The 26931-nt window shown below is 33.1% G+C and overlaps 3 protein-coding genes across 5 annotated transcripts; all 3 read right to left on the bottom strand.

Annotated features, from left to right (window-relative positions):
• Positions 1-229: 229 nt before the first annotated feature.
• On the bottom strand, positions 230-3347 carry LOC149405922 (Aldolase superfamily protein). The gene is made up of 13 exons (XM_089630802.1): positions 3207-3347; positions 3018-3129; positions 2854-2932; positions 2651-2726; positions 2484-2567; positions 2289-2393; positions 2072-2152; positions 1921-1985; positions 1715-1784; positions 1533-1610; positions 1309-1406; positions 1079-1214; positions 230-533 (listed from the first exon to the last, which is right to left on the bottom strand). The coding sequence occupies exons 1-13, from the start codon at positions 3258-3260 to the stop codon at positions 387-389; spliced, it is 1185 nt and encodes a 394-aa protein (XP_089486928.1). The 5' UTR covers positions 3261-3347; the 3' UTR covers positions 230-386.
• Positions 3348-4620: 1273 nt separating this feature from the next.
• Positions 4621-9225, bottom strand: LOC149405923 (kish-A-like protein). 3 transcript variants are annotated; one of them, XM_089630825.1, is made up of 7 exons: positions 9104-9225; positions 7861-7929; positions 7714-7780; positions 6485-6536; positions 6292-6398; positions 5226-5260; positions 4621-4811 (listed from the first exon to the last, which is right to left on the bottom strand). In XM_089630825.1, exons 4-7 carry the CDS (start codon positions 6485-6487, stop codon positions 4744-4746), a joined length of 213 nt encoding a protein of 70 aa, XP_089486951.1. In that variant the 5' UTR covers positions 6488-6536; positions 7714-7780; positions 7861-7929; positions 9104-9225; the 3' UTR covers positions 4621-4743. The 3 variants fall into 3 exon arrangements, with proteins under 3 accessions (XP_089486951.1, XP_089486943.1, XP_089486955.1); XM_089630817.1 differs by having other exon boundaries at positions 6485-6588; positions 9104-9224; XM_089630829.1 differs by lacking the exons at positions 7714-7780; positions 7861-7929 and having other exon boundaries at positions 9104-9187.
• Positions 9226-11286: 2061 nt separating this feature from the next.
• Positions 11287-16256, bottom strand: TPPG (Haloacid dehalogenase-like hydrolase (HAD) superfamily protein). Its single transcript, XM_089630841.1, has 13 exons — positions 16109-16256; positions 14546-14608; positions 14022-14466; positions 13674-13814; positions 13515-13586; positions 13259-13390; positions 13128-13184; positions 12920-13021; positions 12735-12812; positions 12587-12656; positions 11813-11883; positions 11637-11729; positions 11287-11539 (listed from the first exon to the last, which is right to left on the bottom strand). The coding sequence occupies exons 3-13, from the start codon at positions 14271-14273 to the stop codon at positions 11480-11482; spliced, it is 1128 nt and encodes a 375-aa protein (XP_089486967.1). The 5' UTR covers positions 14274-14466; positions 14546-14608; positions 16109-16256; the 3' UTR covers positions 11287-11479.
• Positions 16257-26931: the final 10675 nt, after the last annotated feature.

The following is a 26931-nucleotide window of genomic DNA, read 5'->3' on the forward strand; positions in this document are numbered from 1 at the left end:
CTCCAGACCGAGTAATCTCATTACCAATAGTTGAATAAATTGTGCCAAACGTGCTTCGATTTTCGGTTTATGAATTGCAAAAAAAATAAAAATAAAAAATAACCCTACTAACATTAATAGTAGGTAATATGATCAAGGAGTGTTTCAAATATAACCTAGTAGTGATATCATGTGAAAGTAGCATGCGAATCAAATTGAAAAACCAATAAAATAAAAGTAACAGACGAGGTAAATAAAACAGGTCCAACTTTGGCATTAAGAAGCAGTACACACAAGGCTCAAGATTTCCATGACGAAGGCAAATGTTTTTTTTATTATTCAAAACAAAAGCTAAACAAGTGATTGTCTTGTAAAAAAAAAAAAAAAGGCGAAAAGACAGAATAGCTCTAGACATTTGGGGGCGGCCAGATCTTGGCGAAGAGCTCCTCGACTCGCCTCGCTTGCTTTGTGTATCCGTCGAGCCCCGTTTCCAGCAGCTCCACCGACGCCGCTCCCATCGCCGACGCCACGCTCCGTTGGTCCCACTCTACCACCTGTTCGTCATTCAAACAGTCTTTTACTCGATTCTAAATCGACACTAGTTTTGAACATCGCGTGGATTCAAAATAATCTCTCGTCTTGTTCAGAGCTTCGCGTTGGTACCAAATTTATTAAAGCTCGTGCTCTACATCATGATGATTCACGAGTTATGAGTTTTTTTTTTAGAATGACTGAAGACAAGGACGAGAGATTTATTTGACAAAAACATAGCCAAATAAGCCACCAAAAGTCTAAGAATTGCTAAATAGCCAACCTTTTGTAAATTTTTTGGTAAATAGTCACCTCAACTTATTTACGGCACTCAAAAAGATAAAAATACCCAAAAATATTTCTGCCTATTTTGGGTTTTTTTTTTTTTTTTGTCTTTTTGAATGCCGTAAATAAATTGAGGTGGTTATTTACAGAAAATTTACAAAAGGTTGGCTATTATACAAAACGCTATAAGTCAAATGACTATATAGTTAAAAGACCCTTTATTTAATTTATGAAAACTATGGATGTTGACTTGAGTATGTGAGAGAGAGAGAGAGAGAGAGACCTCGTGTTCGGTAAAGTTGTAGAGACGAGCAGTGTCGGGAGATAGTCTCCTCGCGAAAGAGTACTTGTCTCCGGGAACGGCCTCCGTTTCTTTGAGAGATTGCAACACCTTCAGCGGCGCGATAATATAGTCAACCCTACACAAAAGAGATGAGAAAATAAGAGAGAGTCAAATAGCCGAGTATATTTCGACGATCATAAAAGGGCTTGGCTTGGCTTGGCTTGGCTTACCCGAGGAGACTGAACAAGTCCTGCTTATTCCGTACCGCCGCAGCCATCAACTTCGATTTATGCCCGTATTTGTGGATGTAATTATAAGCCTTTGTCACCTGAAAAACAATAACAAACGCTCAACTCAATAACGAACGAGATTATAGTGTGCCAAGAAACTCTACATAAAGATATGTCATATGTGTCAAAAAGAACAAGAAGAAGCTTAAACGGCTTTGACTAACCAAAGCTATCCCGGGATCCTCTCCCCTTTCGAGAGCAGCTTCGACCTGGGGGTCACCAGAATGATTGCGAGCCCAATCCTGGCTCATGAAAAAAAAAAAAAAAAAAAAAAACTATCAGCCGCTATACGACAATCGAATAAAACAGTGTCGCGTATTTATAAAAAAAAATGTAGAAATATTACCCTGATGCGACCGACAAATATCTGGATAACAGACGCGCCAGCTTGTGCCGCGGCCGCAGCTTGAGCAAAGCTAAAGACGCAAAAAAAAAAGATTAAAATTTTGTTAGGATTTGACATAATAGAGAGTCGTAATCATTAGCAGATAAGTACATAATCACAGTCAAACCACGAGAATTCCATTTTTACATTGAAATTAAGCAAGAAACCTGTAGACAAATGTTAAATGAGTCTGTATGCCCTCGGATTCAAGTAACCTCGAAGCCTCTATTCCCTGCAAAGCGATTCAGCGCCAAAAAAGGGCACGATGATTTCACTATTGCATGGTTATTTTCAAGGCATGATTTTTATTAAACTTACTTGCCAAGTCGAAGGAATTTTGAACAACAAACGCTCCGGAGGAACATCGGCTTTGCTGTATAACTTCAACAAATCGTGCACCTGAATTCACTCGATAAATTAGTCGAATCATCAGGTGAAGCACTAGTATCGCAATCCTAGAACAGGACAGTCTAAAAACAAAACAATACATATTCGCAGATTCATCGAAGCCAATCCATTTTCGAATAATAACTACCTTTTTGATAATTCCATGGGTGTCATAGGCAAGGCGTGCATCGACTTCGGTCGAAACTCGGCCCGGGACCATTTTTGCCAAATCACCACCCACATTCACCAAAGCCTAATTACCGCCTCAAAAACAACGAAAACCATGAACCACCTCGTCAACGATATCTAAACATAGATAAGGCTTTAGGTTCGAATATCAAACCTTGTTAGCGAAGCACGATAATCTGAGCTCGGAGTTTTCCAACTTACAACAGTCCGAGTCAGCCAAAGCCATATCCACGGCATTCTATGTAAACCCGGAAATCAATTCAATTCAAACATTCATATCATATTATATTCTAATTTCATCAGAGTCAAATAAATGATTACCCTGAAGATCGTGTCTGGAAGACCGCAAATCCCCAAGAGCAATGAAGAGCTCACTGTCGCAGCAGTCGGAGGAAATCTGTATTAGCAAAATAAAAATTCTTAGAAAAATAAGTATTTAACAAAACAAACCATGGTCTAACGACATTTCTGAGGAATTGAAGAAAATTATTGAAAAAAGAAAGTAAGAAGCCAAATGACAATACTTTTCAAAATCGTCGAAAATGACAGTGTCGGGAACGATTTCGCTGAACGCAGAGACTGCCTCCAATTCAGTTCCATATCCTGAAAATCAGCTTAAAGTTGGTCGATTCAGATCAGAAGTTTGAGCTTCACCAAAAAAGAAAGAACGAGAGAGTTTCATTGTGACCAGTTTCGAGAGGCGAAGAAGAGGCTCGGACGAGAGGAAAAGTGGTGTAGAGATTGAAGGCGACGGAATTTTGAGGAGCTCTGGATCGGAGCGAGAAGGCGAGCTTTCTGGCCTGAAGAAGAAGAAGATGAGGATGATAAAATGATCGCCATGGATGAACAGAAAGGAGGTTTGAAAGAGAATGAGAACCTGATGAAGAGACGACAGAGTCGAAGAAGGCGGAGATTGCAAGGAGAGTGACATTTTTCAGTTCGAAAGTGAAGTCCTTTTTGTTCTTTCAATCTTCTTCCTTTCTTTCTAAAAAGAGTGAATACTATACTGTATATCTTCAGGGGTATTTCAGTCACTCGCATATTCTTATGTCGTTTTCACATGTTGTCGTTTTTTTCTATAGTTTTGGACAGATTTACCCCTTTTTGGTAGACTTTATACCAAGTTTCTTTTTAAGTTTGGTACAAAATTACTAATCAATTCCGTGTATATATAGAGAAGACGAGGAATACGAAGAGAGCAACGAAGAAGGCGATAAAAACATAATCACTAATTCGAAAGACTAAAAAAAAAAAAAAGCAAGCTTTCACCACTCTTTTGAGATCCGAGAAAACGTGATCTCGACAACAAAAGATCGAGACACGTCACAAGTTCGCACTCCAACGCGTGTCCCGTGAATGTTATATGAGATATCGCATTAACATTTGACTCTTTAAGGAGGAGATCTCGAGAATAAACACGACATTCTCGCCGACAATTCTAACTCAAGAGGCGACGCAAGGAAATCTTTTGCAAGATGTCCAACTCCGCCGTCGCTTCTGGAAGCAACGCCCCTCAAAGAGCGGAAAGCGTAGCCCTTCACATACTTGTCGAGTTACTTTAGACTATTTTTAAAGTAACTATTTCCCACAGATTGTGATGAAACCAAGTTTATGGTTTTACATACTTTTGGAGTTACTCGGGGTAATTAATAGAACAAGAGAAGTACAGCCAATTAACATTCTAATCGGATGGGGTTCATCAATGATCAATGCCAGCCAATAGGAAGAATCAGAATAATGCATTTCTTGTATGATATCTTTCACTTCATTTGACAATTGTGAAGTCCGATGTAAGATTGACAACTTGACATCATAGACTATCCTTTTGAGAGGATCTTTCACAGAATTAAAACCAAAAAGGAAAACCCTAAATGCGATTTCCTGTCATCCAAACAAAATTTGTTTAGCATTACTCAGTAATCTCACTTGACATTATTCACATTTGACAGAAAAACAGATCCTACTTGACAAATTAAATAGTAATATATCATTATTCATCCATGATTAGTATGACATGATTCACTTAGGAAGCCAATGTTAGATGCCACTCAAAGGTTATTTTTTTACTCAATAGATACATAATTTTTTACTTTATAAATGTCAAGTTCTTAAAGTTTCAAACTTTTAGATATAATTTCAAAAATTACTCGAATTTTTCACCAACTACTTATTTCAAGCTCTTTCCTGAAGAAATTTAACCTCAATAAATCTCAATACGTGAAAGTTCATAGACAAGACAGCAGTACCACAAGAATATACTATATCCACCATTGAAAGAGAAAAAAAAAAACTTGAATGAGGAAGGAAGCTACAAAATTTATGTCATATAAACGAAATTGTCCACCAAATGACACACTATTTGAAACATAAGAGTGATTCAAATATAACTATTTCAAAGGATTGAAAATCTGGACTTAGAAAAATATGATAGATACCCCCATTGTAAAGCACCCAGCAGCAACCCAGGGACTCAAACGTTCACCTGTTTCAAGTATCGATCAGAAACCTCAACAAAATATGATTAAGACGCCGTGACTTACTAATCATATAATATCCCAGGTTGGCATATACTTATGTTGGTTTAATTTCAACGGGGAGTTATACAACAGCATTTCAAGAACATGCCTTTGATCTAATTTCACTATCTTTAGCAGTGAAGCCAGTCATTCTATTTAAAGTGCAAATGCCAGTAATGCATGAGCGATGGATTACGAATTGTGCAACCAAGTACAAGTTTACATTTCATATCTCCCGTTTTGAATGAAATCGAGCTTATGCATATATATATCCTAGTATCATGTATTCTGAAATGGAATTTGTGAATCACAAGGCTATACGGTTGATCATGTATTAGAAAAAAAAATATGATCCTAAGTTGCTGTACAATAATATTTACCTATTCTAGCTGCCTTCCAGAAGAACCCGCGGAACCTGCAACACAAAAATAAGCTGTGAGAACAAAGCTGGGCTCGAGACTCGTCGACATGGCTATTTCACACCAAGCCTGAATTCAAGCAAATTGGATTGAATGACTGATTACCAAATACCATGAAGACTAAATTAGAATGAACAGAAGTGATGTTTGAAGCAAACACTACGCATTTGTTATAAGAAGCTAAGTTACAGATTACCATACAAAGCCTGAAAATTAAATAACTAAATACACCGTCTCAGACAAAACAAAACAAAACAAAAGTAAAACGAGTAAACAGTTTGAATTCCACAAATCCCAGAAAGAAAAGAGATCATAGTGTACTTTTGGTAATTCATGAGTCAGTGGGCAAAAACTAGAGATTCAGAGACTCGGGCGGCAAAACTAAAGGCTCTACAATCTTACGGTTCTGTCTGGTAAGTTAAAAGCAGCAAGAAAATCTAGAACTAACATCAAAACACAAGCAAAACTTGGATCTCACTAGCAATTCAATTTTCAATTTACGTTTTCTCCAACATAATCGGATAATAAAATTGTCTCACCTTTCGTCTTTTGTCATGCAGAAATCAGAAAGAAATATATACATAGTTAAAAAAAAGACATAACCTTTACACAGATACAATGCCTTTATACAAAACCTATAGATCCAATTTTTCGAGGAATAAAGACCCGAGAGAAGCCTACATGTCCTAATTTAATGCTTTCTCAGTCCAAACTAAACTCTTGTATTGCAAATCATAGTTGAAAATTACATTTCTAATCCAGCAAAATTCAATCATCGCCACAATAAGTTTCCCAAATCAGCTTTCATTTCACGGATCTTATACACGCAGATAATTTCCAAACTTATTAAATTTTTCCGTTAACCTTAACATGTTCAGATCAGAGGTCGCCATAACCAATGACCCAAACGCATACACAACGCCGCTAATTAGACCTAAATTCAACAGAAAGTCAAAGCTCGCCGTAATCAACTTAAAATCGCGAAATAAAGAAAAATACGAGTTGGAAAATAGTAAAACGAACTAACCCAGTTTTCTGTTCAAGAATGGCTGGGAATTGCATCTTCAAGAAAGTGCAAGTGCAAATCACCAAAAGCACCACCGTCAAGAACGAATGGAAATTGAATAGCGCCGACTAAAACGAACCCGAAAATCATTCCAAAATTAAAGTCGAGCGGATAGAAAATCATAACTCAGAAATTAAGAGAGGAACATAATTACCATATCTGGATCTTGCTATCCTGAAACCCTAGCTTCTCAATTCTCCTCGACTCTGCACATGGAATACTCGGATATCACATCGGCGTCGAGGATCGGGCGTTCATCTAAAAAAACAAACTTTTTTTAAGGGCTTTCTTTTATGCACTATATAGTAACACGTGCTACGCACGTGGTTAATAAAGATTTACTTAAAAAAATATAATTTAAAATTAATCAAAATTACTTAACTAACACACTTTAAATACTTTGAAGTGATAATAAAAAATATAAAGAAAATCTCATATTCATAAATAAATAAACAAAGCAAATGTTTCTCATAGTTTTTCAATCAACACACGAAATCACAAAATGCTACGATAAAGCATGGATGAAAAAAAAGTAAAACAAAGATTACACACCAATTATTTGTATAATTTTACTTATCATTCGTGTTGTGGAGGGGTAACCATGTAGATTTAGTATATACAACTGCATTTCGAATTATTTTTGTCGTTACAATAAATTAGACAATATTAATTTACTCACAATATACGAAGTAAATGAAATGAATAAAATTGAGGGTGGTGAAAATACTGTGATGTGAAGATGAGAGAAATCTCAGTACTTGATAGATGCATTTATTTCGCATTTAGTGCATTTCATGATCAAACATAATCACGTGTAGAAGGTTACTATGATATGAGTATAATGTTATACGTAAATAGAATTTTAGTGAGTGTACTGTGGGGCAGAAATAGATTGCGCATTGGAAGAACAAGTGATAATTTAACAAACATGTTTTATTTTAAACAATCTTAAACGGCAAATGTTGGTCCAAATGAACACCCATTGAAGATGATCCTCAGTAGGATCTTCCACAGATTCTTCATTTGATTCTTTCTTGATCGGCAAATGTTGGTCCAAATGAACACCCATTGAAGTGAACGCGAAGTTGGAATTATATATTCTCACGTAATGACAAAAATTGTCTGATTCTGATCCGCTCTCAAAACAGAATTTATGCACAAAAGAAGCTCAAAATAATCAATGCCATAGAACTGTGGCTAAGGCTTCGCCGGTACGACCGAGAGACCCTCCAAGTGGACCCAAGTTCGGGATTAGTTCTTTATTATAGGCCATTAATGATATTTATTCAAGGTTCTTATCCAGTAAGATATAGGTCATGAATGAATTTTTCCAGGCTCCAAACATACCCCTTAACAGGGTCACTAAATATTTTTACTTTATACCTTGTTCGAAAGGACACCGTGTCGGATCTTCTCCAAAGTATTGAGACAAGGATTCTGCACTTCTTCCCTGCAAGAAATTGTAGAAGTACTTAGTTCCAAACCCAGTATAAAGTTTGTTTATTAAAAAAAAATTAGCACCAAACTCACCACTTCTGAGTACAAGGAAATTAGAGAGCGAATTACAGCTTCAGCGGTGCCAAGAAAGTCCTTCAACACCTACAAGAACAACATCCACTTCTTCAATGGTTAGAGGCCCTTGAATACACAAACTCAAACTAATTCACTCTTTGCAGTGTTCACAATTTTGACTGCCCACAAGCCTTTGACTTCGCTGTGACTCAATCACTGATAACGTGTCACAATGACAATGGACACATTAGAAACAGGGCAGTCCTATTCTTTTAATAGCTAGCCAAACTTTTGTAATCATGCAATAAAGGCCATAACAAACATTTTCTTTCCCTTCTTTTTTGTGTTCTTTCATCTCATGCAGAATCACATTCAACTTCCTTGTGGTTGGAAAACGCACTCAGACACAAATATCTATCTATATACATGTATACATATAATCTAGGTAATATGCTTAGCGGTTTCATTGGATTCAATGTTTCCATATTCTTCTTTTGTTGGGACATTTTAAACTTTTTTTTTCTTTATTAGGATAGGCTAATTTAATGTTTTGGTCCAGAAGGAGATCTTGTGATTGTACCGCTAGCTCAGACCGGCAAAGGAATCGCAGAGTGTGAATTTCTCAACTGGTTTGTCAATTCCTAGATAGTTTGTTTCATTGCTATGAATTAATATCATTTGTTTTACTGAAAATATTGACTAAAGGTTTTACATTTAGCAGATTCGAGAGGTCTCTCATACAATGTTCATAGATAGGATAGGCTAATTTAGTGTTTTTAAATACTTTGATGTGCACAGAGAAGTAAATATATTAATCTGAAAGGTTCTAAATGAAAGAATGAAGCCTCGAAGAGAATAATCTGTGTTTGTCTATCTTCTGTTTTTTAGATCTTACTCTCGCAGAGAAATAAATAAAGAAAGAGATTCGTAACTGAGTGATTCTACGGATTAAAATGACAGAATTACTTGTGAGAACACACTGCGATGAAGTTGAAACTGAAACTATATGGTATTTTTATTGATAATTGAATAGAATATTACACCCAAAACGGCTTACAATCAGATTGGTAGGCCAATCTCTCCCTATATCAAATCTGGAAACCCTATTTCACATTAAATTCGAGTAAAACCTATATCGAATCTGAAACCCTAATTTTGAAATCAAATTCGAGCAAAACCTATATCAAATCTGAGAACCCTAATTTATAAACCAATTCGTACCAGAATCCACAAAAGAGACGAAGAAGTAGAGAGAACGTACCGTGGAGAGGAGCGGAGACGCTGAACTCCGGCGATGACGCGCGCGACAGCAATGGCGAGTTATTCGCTGGCAGCGAGGAGCACCGAAGAAGAGACGAGAAAGAAACAGAGAGTCGAGAGAAAAAGGTGAAGCGACGAAACCGTACGTTACAAAGTAAAAGAAAAATAAAACGTGTTGTACTGTAAACAGTAATTTCGGAATTAGGTACTTGGGGCAACTCCAACCCATTTCTCATATTTTGTGTTAATTCAACACAATTTTTGTGTTGATTTAGCACCAAATTTTTTTTCCAACTCCAATCACAACATCAAATTTCACACTAAAAATACTATTCATCATTATTATATTATTAAAATTATACAATCTCTTTATTAATAAATAGTTTAATAAATAATTATAATGTTTATATTTTTTAATTAAGTGATTAAAATTATTTATTACTTACCAATATTTAAAAAAAAACTAAAATAAATAAAATTATGTTATTGTTTTAGTTTTTATTTTATTTTGTGTGTTTAATTTAAACTTTGTAATCGATGTTTAAATTTTTATGTATTGTTATTTTGTTTTAATGTATTTTTGTAGTCAATTTATGAATTTTGGTGTTTTATAAATATTTGTAAGGTTATATATATGTAAAAAAAAAAATGCCGTGTGAACAGTGCCACGCCAAATTTGGCACGGCACTGTACAACACTGCAAATTTGGTGTTGATTTTGCAGTGTGGTTGGAGGAAAAAAAATGGTATATTTGGTGTTTTAGAGTGTGGTTGGAGATGGCCTTATAAAAAAGAGAGCTTGAAGAAATGGCCGAAGAGAGAAATTAGTAAAACTGGAGAGTGAGTGAGAGAAGAGGGAAATGAATAGGCACCAAAGAAAATGCAAAGAAAAGTATTAATCGGTTTTATCAATGAAAAGATGGCTCATATATATCAGCTGGACGAAAAGGTGACTCGGATGTCGGCTTGGGCGAAAAGGTGGCTCAAATCTCGACTTGTGAACAGTACCAAAATATTCGCTCTTATTATTCATTATTATTAGAAGGATATGGGCTATCTTCTTTCTTTTTTTTTTTTTTCTTTTTTTTGGACTATCGAAACCCCTAAAAAAATTATTATTATTATTTAAAGAAAGTGGAAAATTTGTACAAAATAGTCATTTAAAACTTATTATTAGCAAAATAGTCAATGTTTTTAACTTTTTAGTAAAGTAGCCAAATTTAAGTTTTCAAAATTTTGTTGACAGCCAAGATTAATTTTTTTGACGATTATTATAAGCAATTTATCACTTTCAAATAAATTAATCTTGGGTTTAAATTTTTTTTTGGAACCAACTTGTTGCATATTTTGGCTATTTCACTCAATTAAGACAAACCTTGGCTATTTTGCAAATTCATAACCTTAAATTGGCTATTTAGCTACATCACCCTTTAAAGAATTGATTTTGTATATATTTAGTTTTACTTTTACCTTATTTTTTAAGATTCTCATTCTTTTTTTTTCCCGTCCGATAATGTTGGTCCCTTGCGGCGTTGCTTAAAGCGACCATATGGCTCGAATATTTGATAGTTCATGTGAGTCATTCAGGTATTTCAGTCTCATTCACATATTCTTACGTCGTTTTCTCATGTTGTCGTTTTTTTTCTATAGTTTTGGATAGATTTACCCCTTTTTGGTAGACTTTATAATGAGTTTCTTTTTAAGTTTGTTACGAAATTACTAATCAATTCCTTGTAAAATTAAAAAGAAATTTCATTATGTGGACCTCAAAGTTAATTAAAGATCAAGATTATACTTTCTAATTAAAAAATATCTACAAATGGATTTTTGTTCTTATTTCAGACAAAAATACCATTCTGACCATCGTGACATACAATGACATACGATATCATACAATGCCGTACAATTCCATATAATGCGTACGATACGTATGATACTATATGGTCAAAAGGGCATTTTTGTTCGAAATAGGAACAAAAGTTCATTTTTAGATATTTTTGAAGCACGAGGTCTAATCTTGATATCTCGTTAAGGTCCACATAATAAATTTTTTTATATTAAATGTAAATATAGAGTTTATTATCAATTAAATAATCAATTAAATGTGAAGTTATATTAATAGGAGCAAAATATTTTGATATAGGCAAAAAGGAACAAAACATAGAAAAGGCACAAAAAGCTCAAGGAGCATTAATGTCATTTTCTCTTTTGTTTCGGAACCACCATTACAAAATTAATTGATACAACAACTGCTTGATAAATATATGACTATAATAATAATTATAATAACCGTCTAAAATTGCACATAATCAGAAAAAAAACAATAAGCAAACACACATAACTACATTTGATTATATATAATTAGAAACAAATGATGTTCATTCAGCTTCTTCTTCTAGCTCCTTCCATCTCACAAGGGTCTCAAGGAACTCCATAACCTGTGACATAGACTCACACACACTCATAATTAGTTCATGAAATAATGAAGAAAGAAGATGTGATGAGAGAGTGTGAAAAATGAGGACACAAAATTACCTCAGAAGTATCTCTGAGAGAGTAAAAGGCTTTGGTCTCTCTTGGAATGGAAGTCACTCGGATTCCATACCCCTTTTTACCTTCCCTCAACACCTGAGAGATTATGCCAATGAATTTAACCGCGCTTTTGAAACAAAGAAGAAAATCAGTTAGTGAGTGAGTAATTTTTGGTCTACCTTAAAAGCGTCTTCATCGGTGGTATCGTCGCCTATGTAAATTGGGAGCACATCATCTCTATTTCCTAGCCCTGTAAGTTCATCATCAACAAAAGATTCAGAGAGTGTGAATTCCAGTAAGGAAACTTGTTGAACAAGGTAACTCAAAGAGTCGAACAATCAAATTAAAGACTTGATATATTGGAGCATTTAAAAAGGATTGTGACATAGTCATGACTTTTATGTAGAATCATTTAATCTGAACCAAGGATAGGACGTCTTAGTTCGTTTTACATTTCTTTCAATTTTTTGCATTCTAAGCTATCCCTGGTTTATCGATCGATTGATCATTGATAGTACAATCGAGAACTTGCTATATTAGATGAAATAGGGTGTGATCTAGTCCTGACTTGGATGGAATATCATTTTTTTATTATCCAAACCAAGGATAGGATGTCCAAGTTCGCTTTACAATTCTATAGATTTCTTGCATTCTAAGCTATCTTCGATTTATTGTTCGGTTTTTTTTTAAAAGATTTTTATTTATTTATTTATTGTTCGGTTTTGATCGATACTTGCTATACTGGATGAAATAGGACGAGACCTAGTTCTGACTTGGATCTAGGAATATTATATCCGAACCAAAGATAGGACATCCGAGTTCACTTAGTATTTTTATATCGATTTCTTACATTCTAAGCTACGTCTGATTTTTTTCATTTCTTATTACTCGGGTGTTTGTCAAGTTCGGTGTGTATTAACTATTAACAAACAAAAGAAACAAATAAGACTTACCAAGAGACTCCAGCAAAAATTCAACTGCTTTTCCTTTGTCCCAGTCAATCATCGGACGAACCTCTAAAACCTGTACACCCCACCGAAATAAATAAATAAATAAAAACTATATGGATAAAATAAGAAAGAATGAAAGATATGGAATTACCTTGCGCCCGTGAGTTAAACGCAGACGAGGGTAGTCTTTTAGCACATCATGGACTATCTGTGCAATTACAGGCCAATTCTGAACACAAGACAAGACAAGACAAAACACATTAAGTCCCTCAAACATCTCTATACAATTATCAACTTGTTTATTTGTGGAATATATATATGATTAGGGGAAAATACCTTCTCTTCTACGTTACGGTAATGTACCGAAGTACAAAACTTGTGGTTTTCCACTTTCACTCCTTCGATTCCTTTTGTATTCTCACCGAGGGTTCTATAAACCTGCACAAACAGTTTCAAGAGGTCATTCTTAGACAAGTCTTTTTCTTCGCTTCATCGCCAAAAAAAAAATCATATATACAAATATAAAGTAAAATAAAAATGTTACCTCGTCTATCATGGGTAAAAACTCTCTAGCGGGCTGAAATAACATAAGCTCTTTACCCTACAAAATTAAAAGACAGCGATGAGTACAATTATACACACACAACACGAAAGAAATCAGACTCTATAATATACCTTATTATCAAAAGATTTTTCAGAGTGTGGTTCGTTATCCGATTCCGCCGCTGAACCATGGACAGGGCACATAATGTCCATTCCATGACTACCCGCGTAATACAGTTCTGTTAATCCTACCAACTCATAAACCTAAAACAAAAATTACGAAGAAAAAAAAAACAAATGTTGAAAATCCCATCTCACAATATTATAATTAAAATAGAAAGAAAAGAGGAAAAAAAAAATATCGAGAGATAGTAATCCTTTTCAGTACCTTATCACGGCTTCTGCCACTAATGACAGCCGTTGGAAAGTAAAACGCCACATTTTCCACGGCACAACGCATCTGTAAAAGCAATATATACACACAATAAGTAAATCTCGATACAATACGCTAATTACAAAAAAATAAAATGTTAATTTGTTATTGTACCGCTTTAGATAATAATGCGCGATCCGGGTGATCTACAATTGGAGAAAGAGTCCCATCGTAGTCCAAAAAAATTGCTATTTTCTTCTTCGAAGCATTCTTCATAATTTGCCCGAAACAGTTAAGCGCCGATGGATGCTTGAGCTGCACATAAAATAAAAATAAAGGCACAGTTTTTTCATGACATACTAGTCAATAAATGCAGTTTTCATGACATACTAGTCAATAAATGACAGTTTTTTTTCTTCAATAAATGCGCCAATAAATGTTTTCCAATTAGTCATATACTTTTGAAATAATCCCAATTAAATAAAAAAAAAATCATTGATTTGGTATTCAACAAATAATTACCATCCAAGAGCAGTAAGCGATCTCTGCGTCGTCTGTGGCGCGATCGAAGACGATGAACTTCTTGCGCGGCGGCGAAGAGGATTTCATTGCGTCAAGCCAGCCATTGGAGAGAACATCGTCGAGTTTTCCCGGCTTTTTCCTCGGAATCGTTATGTATTTGGCCGATGGAAAAGACGCTCCCAAAAGACCCGAGTGAATTCCCACACGAGGATCCGCGACCACCGACGAACGGTGCTTCGGCTTCAAATCCATATCTCACTGTCTACTAATCCAAGTAATATATATATCTATGTATGTATTTTTTTTTTTTGGTATAGATGTGTATATATTCAATCACGGATTATATTATTTAACCAACTCTCTTGTCGATGAAGAACCACCTTTTCAATGCTTTCTTGTCACTGCTACTTGGTGAGCAGTCCATTAAGCACTCGTGACCCAAAAACTGATTAAAATAAATTCATGTCAGCCTATATTTAAAGAGTGGTAAAAAAAATTATTTGGAATTTCTCAGTCAAACATACCTTTTCATCCCAACAATAACAGTGCATTTATAGCAAGAAAATAGCCATTTCTTCTCAGTTCACCTGTATTAATTTACCAAAGAGAGTCAGTCAATAAATTACTCTGCAACTGATTCTGTAAAGTACAAGTTATATAATTGTGGAATCCAAGACTAAATTAAAAAGAACAAAGTCAAGGGACGTATTTGAAAACAATAATATTATATTGGTGGATGCCAGATGTAAGACTAAAAACATATAATGAAAAAGGACAAAATAAAACTTCACCAACCACCATAAAAAGAAATAAAAACAAATCACATGGCAACCAAACCAGAAAATGTATATACATATATTTAAAATACTAAAAAAAAAAACTGAAACCCGCCATATCAATAGAAAACTACATTCAATCACAAATCACACCTCTATTCATTTACCTGATGGAACACTTACTAATTAATATTTTATTGACCAACATGTACTACATTTACATACTGATTAATAAATCGAAATATTAGACATGATCACAGATCATAAATGTACCAAACCAAAACATGAAGTCAATATGGAATGATAAATTGATATCTGGTAGAAGATGGAGGGCAATAACATATTAAATTTTGCATTAATTGCCATAATAATATATGAACCCATACCATACATATACATTAAAACCATATAAATTCCCAAGTCCCAACAAAACATAGGTTTACATGAAACGAGAAAGAGCACATAAAGACAAGGCATAGTGATTCACATCACCCACGAGATCACATTTTTACCTTCTCTCGTTAAAGATCTTAGTTTAATGTTCAAAGGGGAAAAAAAATGAGCATGAATAAATTTATTCATGTGGTGACCTAAAATAAATGGAACTTTTTTTACATGCAGAGATCTCAAACAATCATGGAAAACATGACATTTTAGTTTATATCGAAACACAATGACAAGACACTTCTACAGCGATGAACAACCAAACAAACTTTTTATTTACCATATCAAGTAAACAAATAAAAACTTATTAACAAGAAGCTTATTTCTCTCTCAAATCAAGGTGTCAATTTAGAATTCTCAAAGAAGACAAACGACATGACTTTGCTAAAAAGTCATGCTTGACATAGATTTAAACTTGGCAACTCAAAGGTCAATTACTGCCTCGTGAACCTTTTTTTTATTATTATTTTTTTCTTCATTTTTCATTAACAAATACAATATAGATTGAGACAGGCTGATAAATCCCGAACTCTATTTTTATGTATTTTTATACCAAATAGCGTATCATATCGTTATATCTTATTTCTGTACATTGAATATATATATATATATATATATATATATATATATATTTCCGTCAGAAAAACAACTCTCATAAATAAATCTACGAATCATGGAAATGAAATGACTGATTTTAAAAAAAAAAAGTTAGGGATTTCATCATACTTACAAATCGAATGAAAGTTATACATGTTCATATATTCATAAAATAAAATAAAAAAACATAAAAAAACTGGATCTCTAAAAATTGAACGAATGAGAGACAAAATCAATGAATTAATCAGGAGAGTGAAGAGATGTATATACCTTTTTATTGAAATAGCTGGAAAGAAGAGTGACAATGGTCTCTCAAAAAAAAAAGAGTGACAATGGAAATGGAGAGATTGTGACTCGAATCGTCGGAATCAGAAAAAGAAGAGAAAGCGAACGGAAATGAGAAAGGAAGGGAGAGAAAAATAGCTGTGACTCTCCTGCGTATTTATAGACTTTGCAGAGAGAGAGAGAGAGAGAGAGAGAGACGTGTTTTGCAAGGAGATCAATAATCCATAAAATAAATTAAAAAGAGCATTTTTGGTTATAAAATAGGAAACATATCTCTGTAAAAAAAATAATAGTCGCGAGGAAATATATCTTAGTAACAATGAAATTAATAGAGGAACGAAAAAGGAAATCTTACCGTCATTTAATGATTTACTGTATGAGACATTTATCTTTTTTTTCCTTCTTCTCTTTTGTAAATCAATAATGTTATGACACGTGGCAAGGTGCTGGGGACACCTGCGAATGCGTCCGAATCGACGTGGCCACGTGTCATATTGGACCCACTTGAGTCCCACTTGGCCACTCTCTCCTCATGTATGGTCTTCGTCTTTCTTTTCTCTTTTTTTTTTTTTTTTTTTTTTTTTTTACAGAGAATTTTATTCAAAGGATAACATCTATAAAAAAAAATGAATAATATACAAGGAAACAATTATACGTTCGTATATAACGTGGTAAAGGAAAAAAAAAGGTTACAGGATGTCACGTGCAATATTATATTTTTTAATATAGATAAGTAGGTTAGCATTTTAGAGCTATAAGGATGCACGTATCTCGTGTTGATACTTAATACATAAACTACTTATATTTGAGATCCCTAATTAAATTAAAGAATTATAAAATACTTTATAATTATATACTACAACTAATTACATTTCTGGTTAATGTCTTTTGTATGGACAATTTGAGTACACGTAACGAGCTCTGTATTGCATCATTTAATATTTTGCGAGAAGTTAAAAACACCGCTTGAGGGCATATGTTAATCTATAATTTTTTTTTTTTTTTTTTTTTTTATCAAGCACGCTCAAGAATATAAAAAGCACTTAAGAATCGTACTTAAATGCCACCTGCGCTATCGGGGGACAAATTCTTCGGGTTGGCCGTTCTTCTTCATTGGAAAGTGATTTTCGGTTCTTTATCACTTATAAACAATAAAAAAAATGAGCTATATTATATGGTGAATTTTTTTTATGATACGTTCTCAAACGCTCAACATTATTCATTTGTGGTAGTTAAGGTATAAGTTTTAAGCTCATATGTTAGCTTTTCGCCAAATGAATGAGCTTAATATATTTAGTTGAGCTTGGGAAGCATGGCAAGGAGAGTGGCAAAGTCGAGCACTGAGTAGTGAGTACAAGGCAGGGCTGAGTGTTGAGGGCTGAGAACCAGTGTTGAGTATCAAGGCTCAAGACCGAGTACCGAAGGACATGGTAAAGGAACGACGGTTCTCTACGAGTGTTGCACGAATGAGCGTGCCCCGAAGGTCAAAGGCGATGATGGTGCAAAGATCGAGGGTTGGATCCAAACTTTCAAGGAAACCGAGCAAGCCGTTTAGGTTGATAGTGATTGTTGAGCCGGGAAGTCTAGTCATAATACTCATCTGTCTGACCAACCCTTCTGTCGGGCCGAGAACCGTGGTCAAGTCCTCCATCTGCACGGCCAACCCTCATGTCGGGTCGTTAGCCTTGATCAAGCTCCATTCTAGGCCGATCATCTCACGTGCCGGCCCATAAACCACGACACAGCAACATTTCGGACCGGCCAATTCACTTGCCGGCTCAAAAATCCTTGCTAACCATCCCACTGGCCTGGCCAATACTCTTGTCGGGCAAAAAAATGAAGAGAAAATAACACATTTATACCCTGTGTTTTAGTGAAATGTCGAGTTTAACCATCGGTTTTCAAAAATGTCGAGTTCATACCCTCTGTTTAACTAAAATGACGAAATTATACCTTGAAATAGACAACAGTGTCACAAATATTCTTTTTATTGACTTTTCGTTGACGTTGACTATAATATTTATAATATAAACACCAATTATCTTTATTCATTCGCGCCATATACGTAATTTATTTAAAAACTAAAAAATAAACAACAGTCTCTTAATCGTGAAGAACACAGAAAGAGGCAAATGGGTAAACATCGATAGTTGATAGTCATCAAAATCGCATATTCGAACAGAGAATCCAAGATTTAGAGTTACAATTCAAACACAGAATGAAGTCATTTCTTAGGCGGTATGAGTTTTATTATTTAATTTCAATTTAAGGCTATTTTTATTTCAAAATTGAGAATTTGGAAATTAGGGTACTGATTTAGATTTGATTCGATTTTTCTTATATAAGAGTTAATATCAATGAAAGGGAGATTTGTGACGCTGTTATTCATTTCAAGGTATAATTTCGTCATTTTAGTTCAACATATGGTATAATTTCGTCATTTTAGTTAAACAGAGGGTATGAACTCGACATTTTTGAAAACCGAGGGTTGAACTCGACATTTCACTAAAACACAGGGTATAAATGTGTTATTTTCCCAAAAATGAACTAAAGCACCAAAACAACTCCTACTTCCCCATTTTTGGCAATAATACCTAAATTGAGCCCCACAACTTATTCCGGTACATACCTTAAAAACTCCATAAAAATCTCTTCTTTCATGACACAAAGGAGAGACCACAATTTTTACAACAAAACTCTACACAAATTTTCACTCAACTATCTATCTCTCTTGAGAAAAATACAATTTCCAAGAGCATCACATCATATTCTCTCTTCTCCTTCGTCACATCAAGAACACCATATTCTATCTTCTCTTCCATCACATCAAGAACATTCTATCTATTTCTCATCACCATATTCGCCACACATCTCCATCTTTTACAACATTTCTCCATCACCTACTCGCATCACCACAAAATTCCATCTTTTACCACATCTCTCTCAAGAACACCATAAATATCACAAAAAAAAAAAGTTGTATTTTCCTTCCTTTCTCCCTATAATTGGAGGAAATCACTCTTTAACACCATTCTCACATATTCACCCATTTACAACTCTGGCTCTACAAAATGTCTTATTATCAACCCTTTTAAGATGCGTAAAGGCTTATAGAAACCATATTCTCAAGCTTCTCATCTTACAAAGAGGAAAGTCCCTCAATTTTTCTATTTCACTACTTGATTTAGGAAAAAAGAGCAAGAAGGAGCCAAACCGCTCAACCCTACGAAAGGAAGCAATTCAAAGATCTTGGCCTTTTCGGGTTTGTCCTCAATATTCGCCTTGATCTCTTTGTGACCAATAATAATGGTCTCTACATCACGATCTTCATTCTCGAAGAAACTTGGAAATTGATATCTTGTGGTTTCTACCCCTAGATAGCTCTAATTCCTTTGGGACCTAGGGAAGGAGATCTCCACCTCACAATGTGCGTTGCCAGATTCCTCCGTTTATCAATGCACGTCGCAAATGTTATGCGAAAAATCGCATTAACATGTTTTTTCACGGTTGGTGGCATTCGAGCGCTTTGGTTCATTCACTAATATTTGGGGTGTAAGAGATAGCCATTGAATTGCTCGAATTTTATTAATATATATTTTGTTTGTCAAAAATCCCCACATTACGTGTTTTTATTTGATTCTAGTATTGAATCATCGGAGACAATAAGTTGAAAGAAGATAAACTTCCACATGTATCATCTTGATCAATATGTTTTATGCTCTTACACTGCAAATATATATCATGTAATTTTGATCGATAATGCACTTTTTTTTTTTAAGATATTGAATCATCGTTATTTTGATGTCTCATTTTACTTTGTTAAGAGAGGTAAGATATTTGTACTTTTAAATTTTATATTTATCATCTATTCAAAAACTTTGAGCTACTTTTATGAGGGAAAAAAAAAAGAGACCTAAATATGTGGCATTAAGTAATTGCCTCGTGGGCGAACACATTTTTACACTTATGTACGTGTATCAAGTTAATCAAGTTAGCCTTTCGAGGGACTGAGAAGACAAGAGCCAATATTGTATATACACGAGCTCGTAACGGTCCCTAGAAATTAGTGGCTATTTTTACTACTTTTATATTAAATTATTAATACAACCGCAGAAATTCACTATATGGGATATATCGTAGTTTCAAGATTATTCAGGTATGTGCCAACTATACTTTCGATAGCTGTATTATCTCTACCTAGTTAATTGTTAAAAGGTATATTTCAAGTTGAGTTTTAGTTTTTGAAGCATGAGAAACGTTATTATTATTATTATTTTTATTATTATTATTATTATTGTTGTTGTTGTTGTTGTTGTTGTTGTTTGCCAATCTTGACACACCGTTAATACCATTTTTAAGAACCTCAATTAATTAACTGATATGGTCTTCTTTTTCTTTTTTCTCAATTTTTTTTTGCTCGAACTGAAATGGTCTTGAAGAGAGAGAAAAAATGTTTGAATAGCAATAGTACATTATGTAAACTCAATATATACACATTTTTTAAATATAAAAGTTTCAAAGCGAGATATGATATACAGTACACTATAACTTCAATATAAAGTATTTGACGTAAGGTTTGTATAAAGTCGTGGTACATAGCAGAACATACAAGGAAACGACTTTTCTATTGTTAATTTGTGGTTTTTTTATTCACAGATATTTCATAAGAGATGAGAGGACACAACAACTAATGCATATTTTAAAACTCCTAGACTCAACCTCAAGTCAAATAAAAATCAATCAATGCTATATATTTCATAAGGTATGAATGCATTTATAAGGTTCAAACGTGTGTCTCGTAGAGGTATATCAATATTAATGCACACAAAATATAAAACACAAGAGATCTCAATATTTGAAAGAAAAAAAAAATCTATATTTGATGAGTGAACCAATCAACCGCGACAAAAAGTCCATGAAAGAAGATCTCAAGCATCAATATAAACCTAGATCTATTGGGAGCTCTACGAAGAATTTCTGCAAGATGATTACTTCATCATTAGAGATGAAAACAAGCAACACAAATAATCATTGCGAAATGCAAAAACAATAATAATAATCATGTTAATATAAGAAAATGAGGGTCTGACTTTGCACGATGAACAAGACACCAAAAGAGATTGAAAAAAGCCGACTTTGTACTTATAAAAAAATTTGTCTCCAAAATACGTCTCCCTTTTTTCTAGACGAAATATACATAAATCGCAAACACAAAAATTCCTCTAGAGAGCAGAAGAATTTGAAGGTAGAGATTTTCTCACGGAGAGAGAAAAAAAAAATTTATGTATAGGTAAAAATTTGAGGCGGTCTGTGTAACATGCATTCTATTTGTACAGTGTGATTCTAAACATTTTTTTAAAATTATTTATTCTGAATTTTATAAATATATAACTTATGTGATATTAGCTATTACATAAGTTATAATAAATTATAAATAGGGTATAAATTATAATAATAGTAATTGTAGGCTTGGCAGAAATTTTCTATTTAGGACATAATTTATACAATATTATAATTCATTAGTAGTTGCTTGGGATTGGTAGACATTGCAATCATTCCAAATACTAATAATAGTTGTTACATATCAAAATTTTAAATTATCACACTTAACTCATGGATATGATCATTTAAATAATTGTAACTTAACTTTTAAATTAGTATTAGCTTTCTCTTAGGGGAGAGAGGGACCGCATGGAGAGAGATGTAGTACGAACCATAACTTTTAAGTAGCCATATATGTGTAATTTTTATAAGTTAAACTTTGTAAACAAGCATAATCCGGTGTGATTTGGTAAAATATAGTTATTTTTATTAAATAATAAATAGATTAAATAGATATAGTAGTGGCTATATAAAATATTTTCATGAAAATGATTTAAAATAAGAGATAATAAATTTTGGTACAAGATAATTTCTAAATAAAAAGCGATGGATGATAACAATTCCTCAAATTTACATATTGTTATTTGGCCGGTATATTAGGAACTATCTTCTCCAAGTCGATAGCCTAGTCAACTTTAAAAATTAAGACTAGAAGTCAAAGTCTCATGGAGTACTCGAGAGCTATCAAAGCTAAAATCCTAGGGGTTGTTTGGTCGTTAACTAAAAAAGTTTTTGTTTTCTATTTTCTAATTTTTGTAGTTGTACTGAAAAATTATTTTGCAGTTGTTTTCAAAAAGCTGTTTGGTACAGTTTTGTTTTTGAGAAAGTGAAAAAATTGAAAAAAGTGTTTGGTACAGTTTTCATTTTTGTTTTTGGAAAAATGAAAAGAGAAGATGAGGAGAAGGAGGAGAGAAGAGAAGAATTTTTTTTTTTCAAAAATACATTTTATTTGTTTTCAGTTTTCTTTACTTTTTTACAAAACAACTTCAAAATTTTTAAATTTTTTTTTTTCCAAAAACACTTTACCAAACACATTTTCCAGTTTTGTTTCATATTAATTTTCACTTTTTGAAAACTAAAAAACAGTTTTTAAGTTGATAACCAAACACACATCTAGGCTTTCGCTTTTTCTCCTTTTAAATGGCGCTCTTAAGGTATTATTATTATTATTATGCTGAAATTGTGTTTATGCGTATAATTAATTGGCATTTATATGGACAGATAACTTATGGTGACACGCAAGGTAGTTGTTTCCTTTTAATTGTGTAATTATTTAATAATTTTATTTTCTTAATATTTTTGAAAGCGCAACGACACTACAGCTACCAAATATTTAACATGGTACAGCGTGACGAATTGATAGGTGACAACATTGTTGTGCTTGTGATATATGAAGCAACATTATTGGGACCTGAATATCATTGACAAAATCAAACCTATTGCTTTTATCATGTTCCAACTTGCAATTATTGACATCTCTCAAAATCAAACATATACGTTCTCTACAACAATAACTTAACCACAATTAGTTATTTTTCTAATGAGAGCAAAAATTAACGTATATATAGTTTTCACTTCGCCGTGCGTTTATATCAAATGCACGAATGATAATATCACAGGGTAACTTACAAAATCAAATGCAGGTGTATAGTTTTGATCATCATTTTCAAATATTGCTTGCGAAATTAATTACCATGCAAGTATTGCTTCAAGAAATACTAATATTCTTAGATGCGGTGGGATTCGAAATATCGATATTCCCAAACCCTAAACTCTAAAAGTATATATAAAATAAAAATAGAAACATTCAACTAAATCTCTCAGCTTTTACAAAATGAATAAGCTAAAATACTCCGGAATAGAATACAAGATGTTACTTTTCTCTCAGAAAATAAAAACGGGGAAGAAATAAAATAAAAAGCACAAATTGCATGAAATGTACAACTTTAATGCAATGTTCCTTTTAGTGAGAGTTTTTTTGTTTAAAAATCATTTTGTACATTTATGTATCTTCATTAGATTCCTTTCGCCTTTGTTAGCTCATGAACGGTCCGGCAATAATAGATTTAGATACCATTTAGCAGTGCTTGTGGTTCATTCAGTTTCCTCAGCGATTTTTTTTTGTTCAAGTTTGATGTCTTTTAATAGTAATAGTCAGGGCCGGCCCAAACTCAACGGGGCTCTAGGCGATTCAATATTTTGGAGCTCTATAATACTAATAAAAATTTAAATTTTCAAGGTAAATATGTAAATTTTTTAGAAAATGGGCCAAAAGTGTAAATTTTTAGGGTAAAAAATATAAATTTTCTTAAAAATAGACAAAAAGTATAAAATAAATTTTTTTTTGAGCTCAACCCAATTGGGGGCCCAAGACACAAGCTTTGCCTGCCTTAGTTCAGGACCGGCCCTGGTAATAGTAACAATAATAATAATAAAACCCTACCAATCAAGAACTCTAATAAATGAAGACTGCATGATGTTATTATATCATTATATATATATATATGTCACTATAGTATATTGATATTCAAGTCTTTTATAGAACACAATATTTGGAGCAATTATACATGCACATGCGCATATATATATATATATATATATATATATATATATATATATATTTATATAACTGTAGAACACAATATTTGGAGCAATTATACATGCACACATATATATATATATATATAATTGTAGAACACAATATTTGGAGCAATTATACATGCATATATATATATATATAATGTGTTCTATAAAAGACTTGAATATCAATATACTATAGACAGTGACGGAGCCAGTATAGGCCCAGCAGGGGCTTAAGCCCCCCCTCAAAATTTTTTTTTTGCACTTTTTGTCAATTTTAAAAAAAATCACATTTTTTTCTCTTAAAAATTTGTACTTTTGGCCCAATTTTTATAAATTTTTTACAATCAAACCCTCCTTGAATTTTTTTTTTCAAATTAGTCCCCCTGATGAGCTTTCTCGCTCCGTCACTGACTATAGAAGCATATATATATATATATATATATATATATATATATGTATATATACTTTTTTGAAAAAGATAGAGACATATTTATATAATTTTAAATTTGTGCGTGGGTGCGTGAGTGTCCAAATCAGTTTGGTTTATTTGGAACCTTTCACATATTATAATATGATGTGACTTGTTTCCCTATGTCCCTTCTAAAACACATATCACCGTCCGTACCCAATCGTTTGGGAAAAATAAGGAGTTGAAGTAGCTTTCACAATCGTCGTAACAACTAAATTATTTTGCCACCATTAAAATTATTACTGTGGAAAGTAAGCTGCATTCAAAATTAGTTACTGTGGCACCAAATTTATCATTAACAACTAGTTGCACTGAAATTTCAAGACGTGTAACATGACTGGTCAATCTATAAATAAATATATATATATATATATATATATATATTAAGGAATGATATAATTAGAAGGCTAGTGGACAAATACAATTTGACCGGTTAAATTTAACTTATTAAATTTAATCGTGATTGATGTCAAATTTAACCGTAGAATTGACGGTTTATATGAAAAGCTCAAAGATTTTTATTATTATTATCAAAGTTTCTATCCATATATATATATATATATAATATATATATATATTATGTCAAATCAGACTAAACTGTTTGCGACCGGTTAAAAAAGTTCAGACTTATAGAAACCCTAACAAACAGTTTACAAAAATAGGTGTCCTAGCTGTATAATTTATGGTTTTCGATTTCTTTGCCTTAGGCTTAATGCTTGGCGTATGAGAGAAAGAGGATTATCACATTTGTGCGAGCCGTTAGTGTACACACACACACACACACACACACACATATATATATATATATATATATATATATATATATATATATATATATCTTTTTTTTACCATTAGTCACTATAACAATGTAATGTGACATTGACACACGTAAATATACTTTTATCATAAGTTTTATTTGTCTGGTCTTATTAGTCAATAAGCCTATCGACATAGCACATGACTTGTAAAAAAAAAAGTACAATAATATACATTTCTTTTTATTTAGAAAGAATTGTTCGCATTGTACATATTGTTAATCTTCAAGAGAGATATTAGAAAACAGAAACGAAAATCAGAAGAAGTTAAAAATAAAAAAACAACAACAACACGACTTGTATGAAAATTATATACAAAGAAGAAGTTAAAAAAAAATTAATAATGAAAATCGTTCACCGTACAATAATTTACTAAGAAAATCGTATAAAATGCCTTCAATCAACGAGTCTATTTTTCTTTTAACGGATCTTCTCAATATATTTCCTCATTCCAACAAGTCCTATGTACATATATAAATGTCCTGAAATTCAGTTGAGAGGGAATTCAATGAAGAAAAACAATAATTTCCAAATATATATAGTCCTTACTCCTTATATAATTGCAGCAACATCGACACCTTTACACAACATAAAAAAATACTATAAAGTGAGTAATTGTTGCTCTTAATTTTAATTTATTTGTGATTATTAACGATATCTTCAAACAATTTACGATTACTTGCAGTGAATTAATGCAATATTTGTTTCAATGATAGAGGTAAAAATGAAAAAAAAAAATCGATTGTTTAAAAATTCATTTTCCGACTGTTCGTCGTAGATCATCGGTAATCGTCGGAGATCGTCGGAAGAGTGAGAACTAAGAAAGATAGAGAAGTCAACAAATTATTTAGATGAGTATTTTTGTTCAAAATGTGATAAAAATATAATTTTGATACTATGCACATAACAAGTATTGTCTTGATAATTTGTTATTTATTAGAGGTCTATAAAATAAAATGTTGTGCCCATATTAGCTTTTAAAAGCTTTTGGTATATGTTTCAAGGCTATTGATATAGTTTCCAAATAAAAATGATGATAGTTTTTACTTGAGGAAGACATTTATAAAATGGAAGAATGAGGAAAAAGTAGAAATTAATTTATAAAGAAGAAATAAAAAAAAAAGTGCAGAAACTTTACCAAAGGTATGGTCAAAATAGCCACCTTGGAAACACGAAGCAAATCATCGTCCTCACCGTAAATGACAGATCCAAACGTAGGTCCCACTTTCGGTGTACGTTTTTTTTTCCCTTTAACCAAGCTTTATAATTATTTTAAACGAAAAAATCAAACTTAGTAGTGGTAAAAATATAAATATGTTCGAACTTCGAACGTCGTAAATACTTTCCCAAAAATAAAGATCTTCCATTATTGGTGTAGCCGACGTGTCATCTTGGTAGCGAAAGAAAGGTGAACAAAAGAGTTGGCCAATAAGAAGCCTGACCTGGTGGGTCCCACTGGACTAAAAAGTGAGAGAGAAAGACAAATTAGAGTGATGAGTTGGCACTGACGTGGAGCCCATTGAGATGCTGTCTGACTCGGAACTGACACGGACTGACTC

The sequence above is a fragment of the Urtica dioica genome, chromosome 2, assembly GCF_054948205.1.
Source record: "Urtica dioica subsp. dioica isolate 48M chromosome 2, U.dioica_male_clone48M_v1_H2, whole genome shotgun sequence".
NCBI classification, from domain to species: domain Eukaryota; kingdom Viridiplantae; phylum Streptophyta; class Magnoliopsida; order Rosales; family Urticaceae; genus Urtica; species Urtica dioica.

Excerpts from the sequence above, each read along its gene's own strand:
- LOC149405922 (XM_089630802.1), bottom strand. The coding sequence starts at position 3,260 with ATGTCACTCTCCTTGCAATCTCCGCCTTCTTCGACTCTGTCGTCTCTT. Across the intron at positions 2,153-2,288 it reads CCCATGGAATTATCAAAAAG|GTGCACGATTTGTTGAAGTT; the intron begins GTAGTTATTATT and ends GAGTGAATTCAG. Across the intron at positions 1,785-1,920 it reads CATTTAACATTTGTCTACAG|CTTTGCTCAAGCTGCGGCCG; the intron begins GTTTCTTGCTTA and ends TTGCGTCTTTAG.
- LOC149405923 (XM_089630825.1), bottom strand. Across the intron at positions 5,261-6,291 it reads ATTCTTGAACAGAAAACTGG|GTTCCGCGGGTTCTTCTGGA; the intron begins GTTAGTTCGTTT and ends TTTGTGTTGCAG. Across the intron at positions 4,812-5,225 it reads CTGGAAGGCAGCTAGAATAG|GTGAACGTTTGAGTCCCTGG; the intron begins GTAAATATTATT and ends TACTTGAAACAG.
- TPPG (XM_089630841.1), bottom strand. The coding sequence starts at position 14,273 with ATGGATTTGAAGCCGAAGCACCGTTCGTCGGTGGTCGCGGATCCTCGT. Across the intron at positions 13,185-13,258 it reads AAAAATCTTTTGATAATAAG|GGTAAAGAGCTTATGTTATT; the intron begins GTATATTATAGA and ends TTAATTTTGTAG. Across the intron at positions 11,730-11,812 it reads CCGATGAAGACGCTTTTAAG|GTGTTGAGGGAAGGTAAAAA; the intron begins GTAGACCAAAAA and ends ATAATCTCTCAG.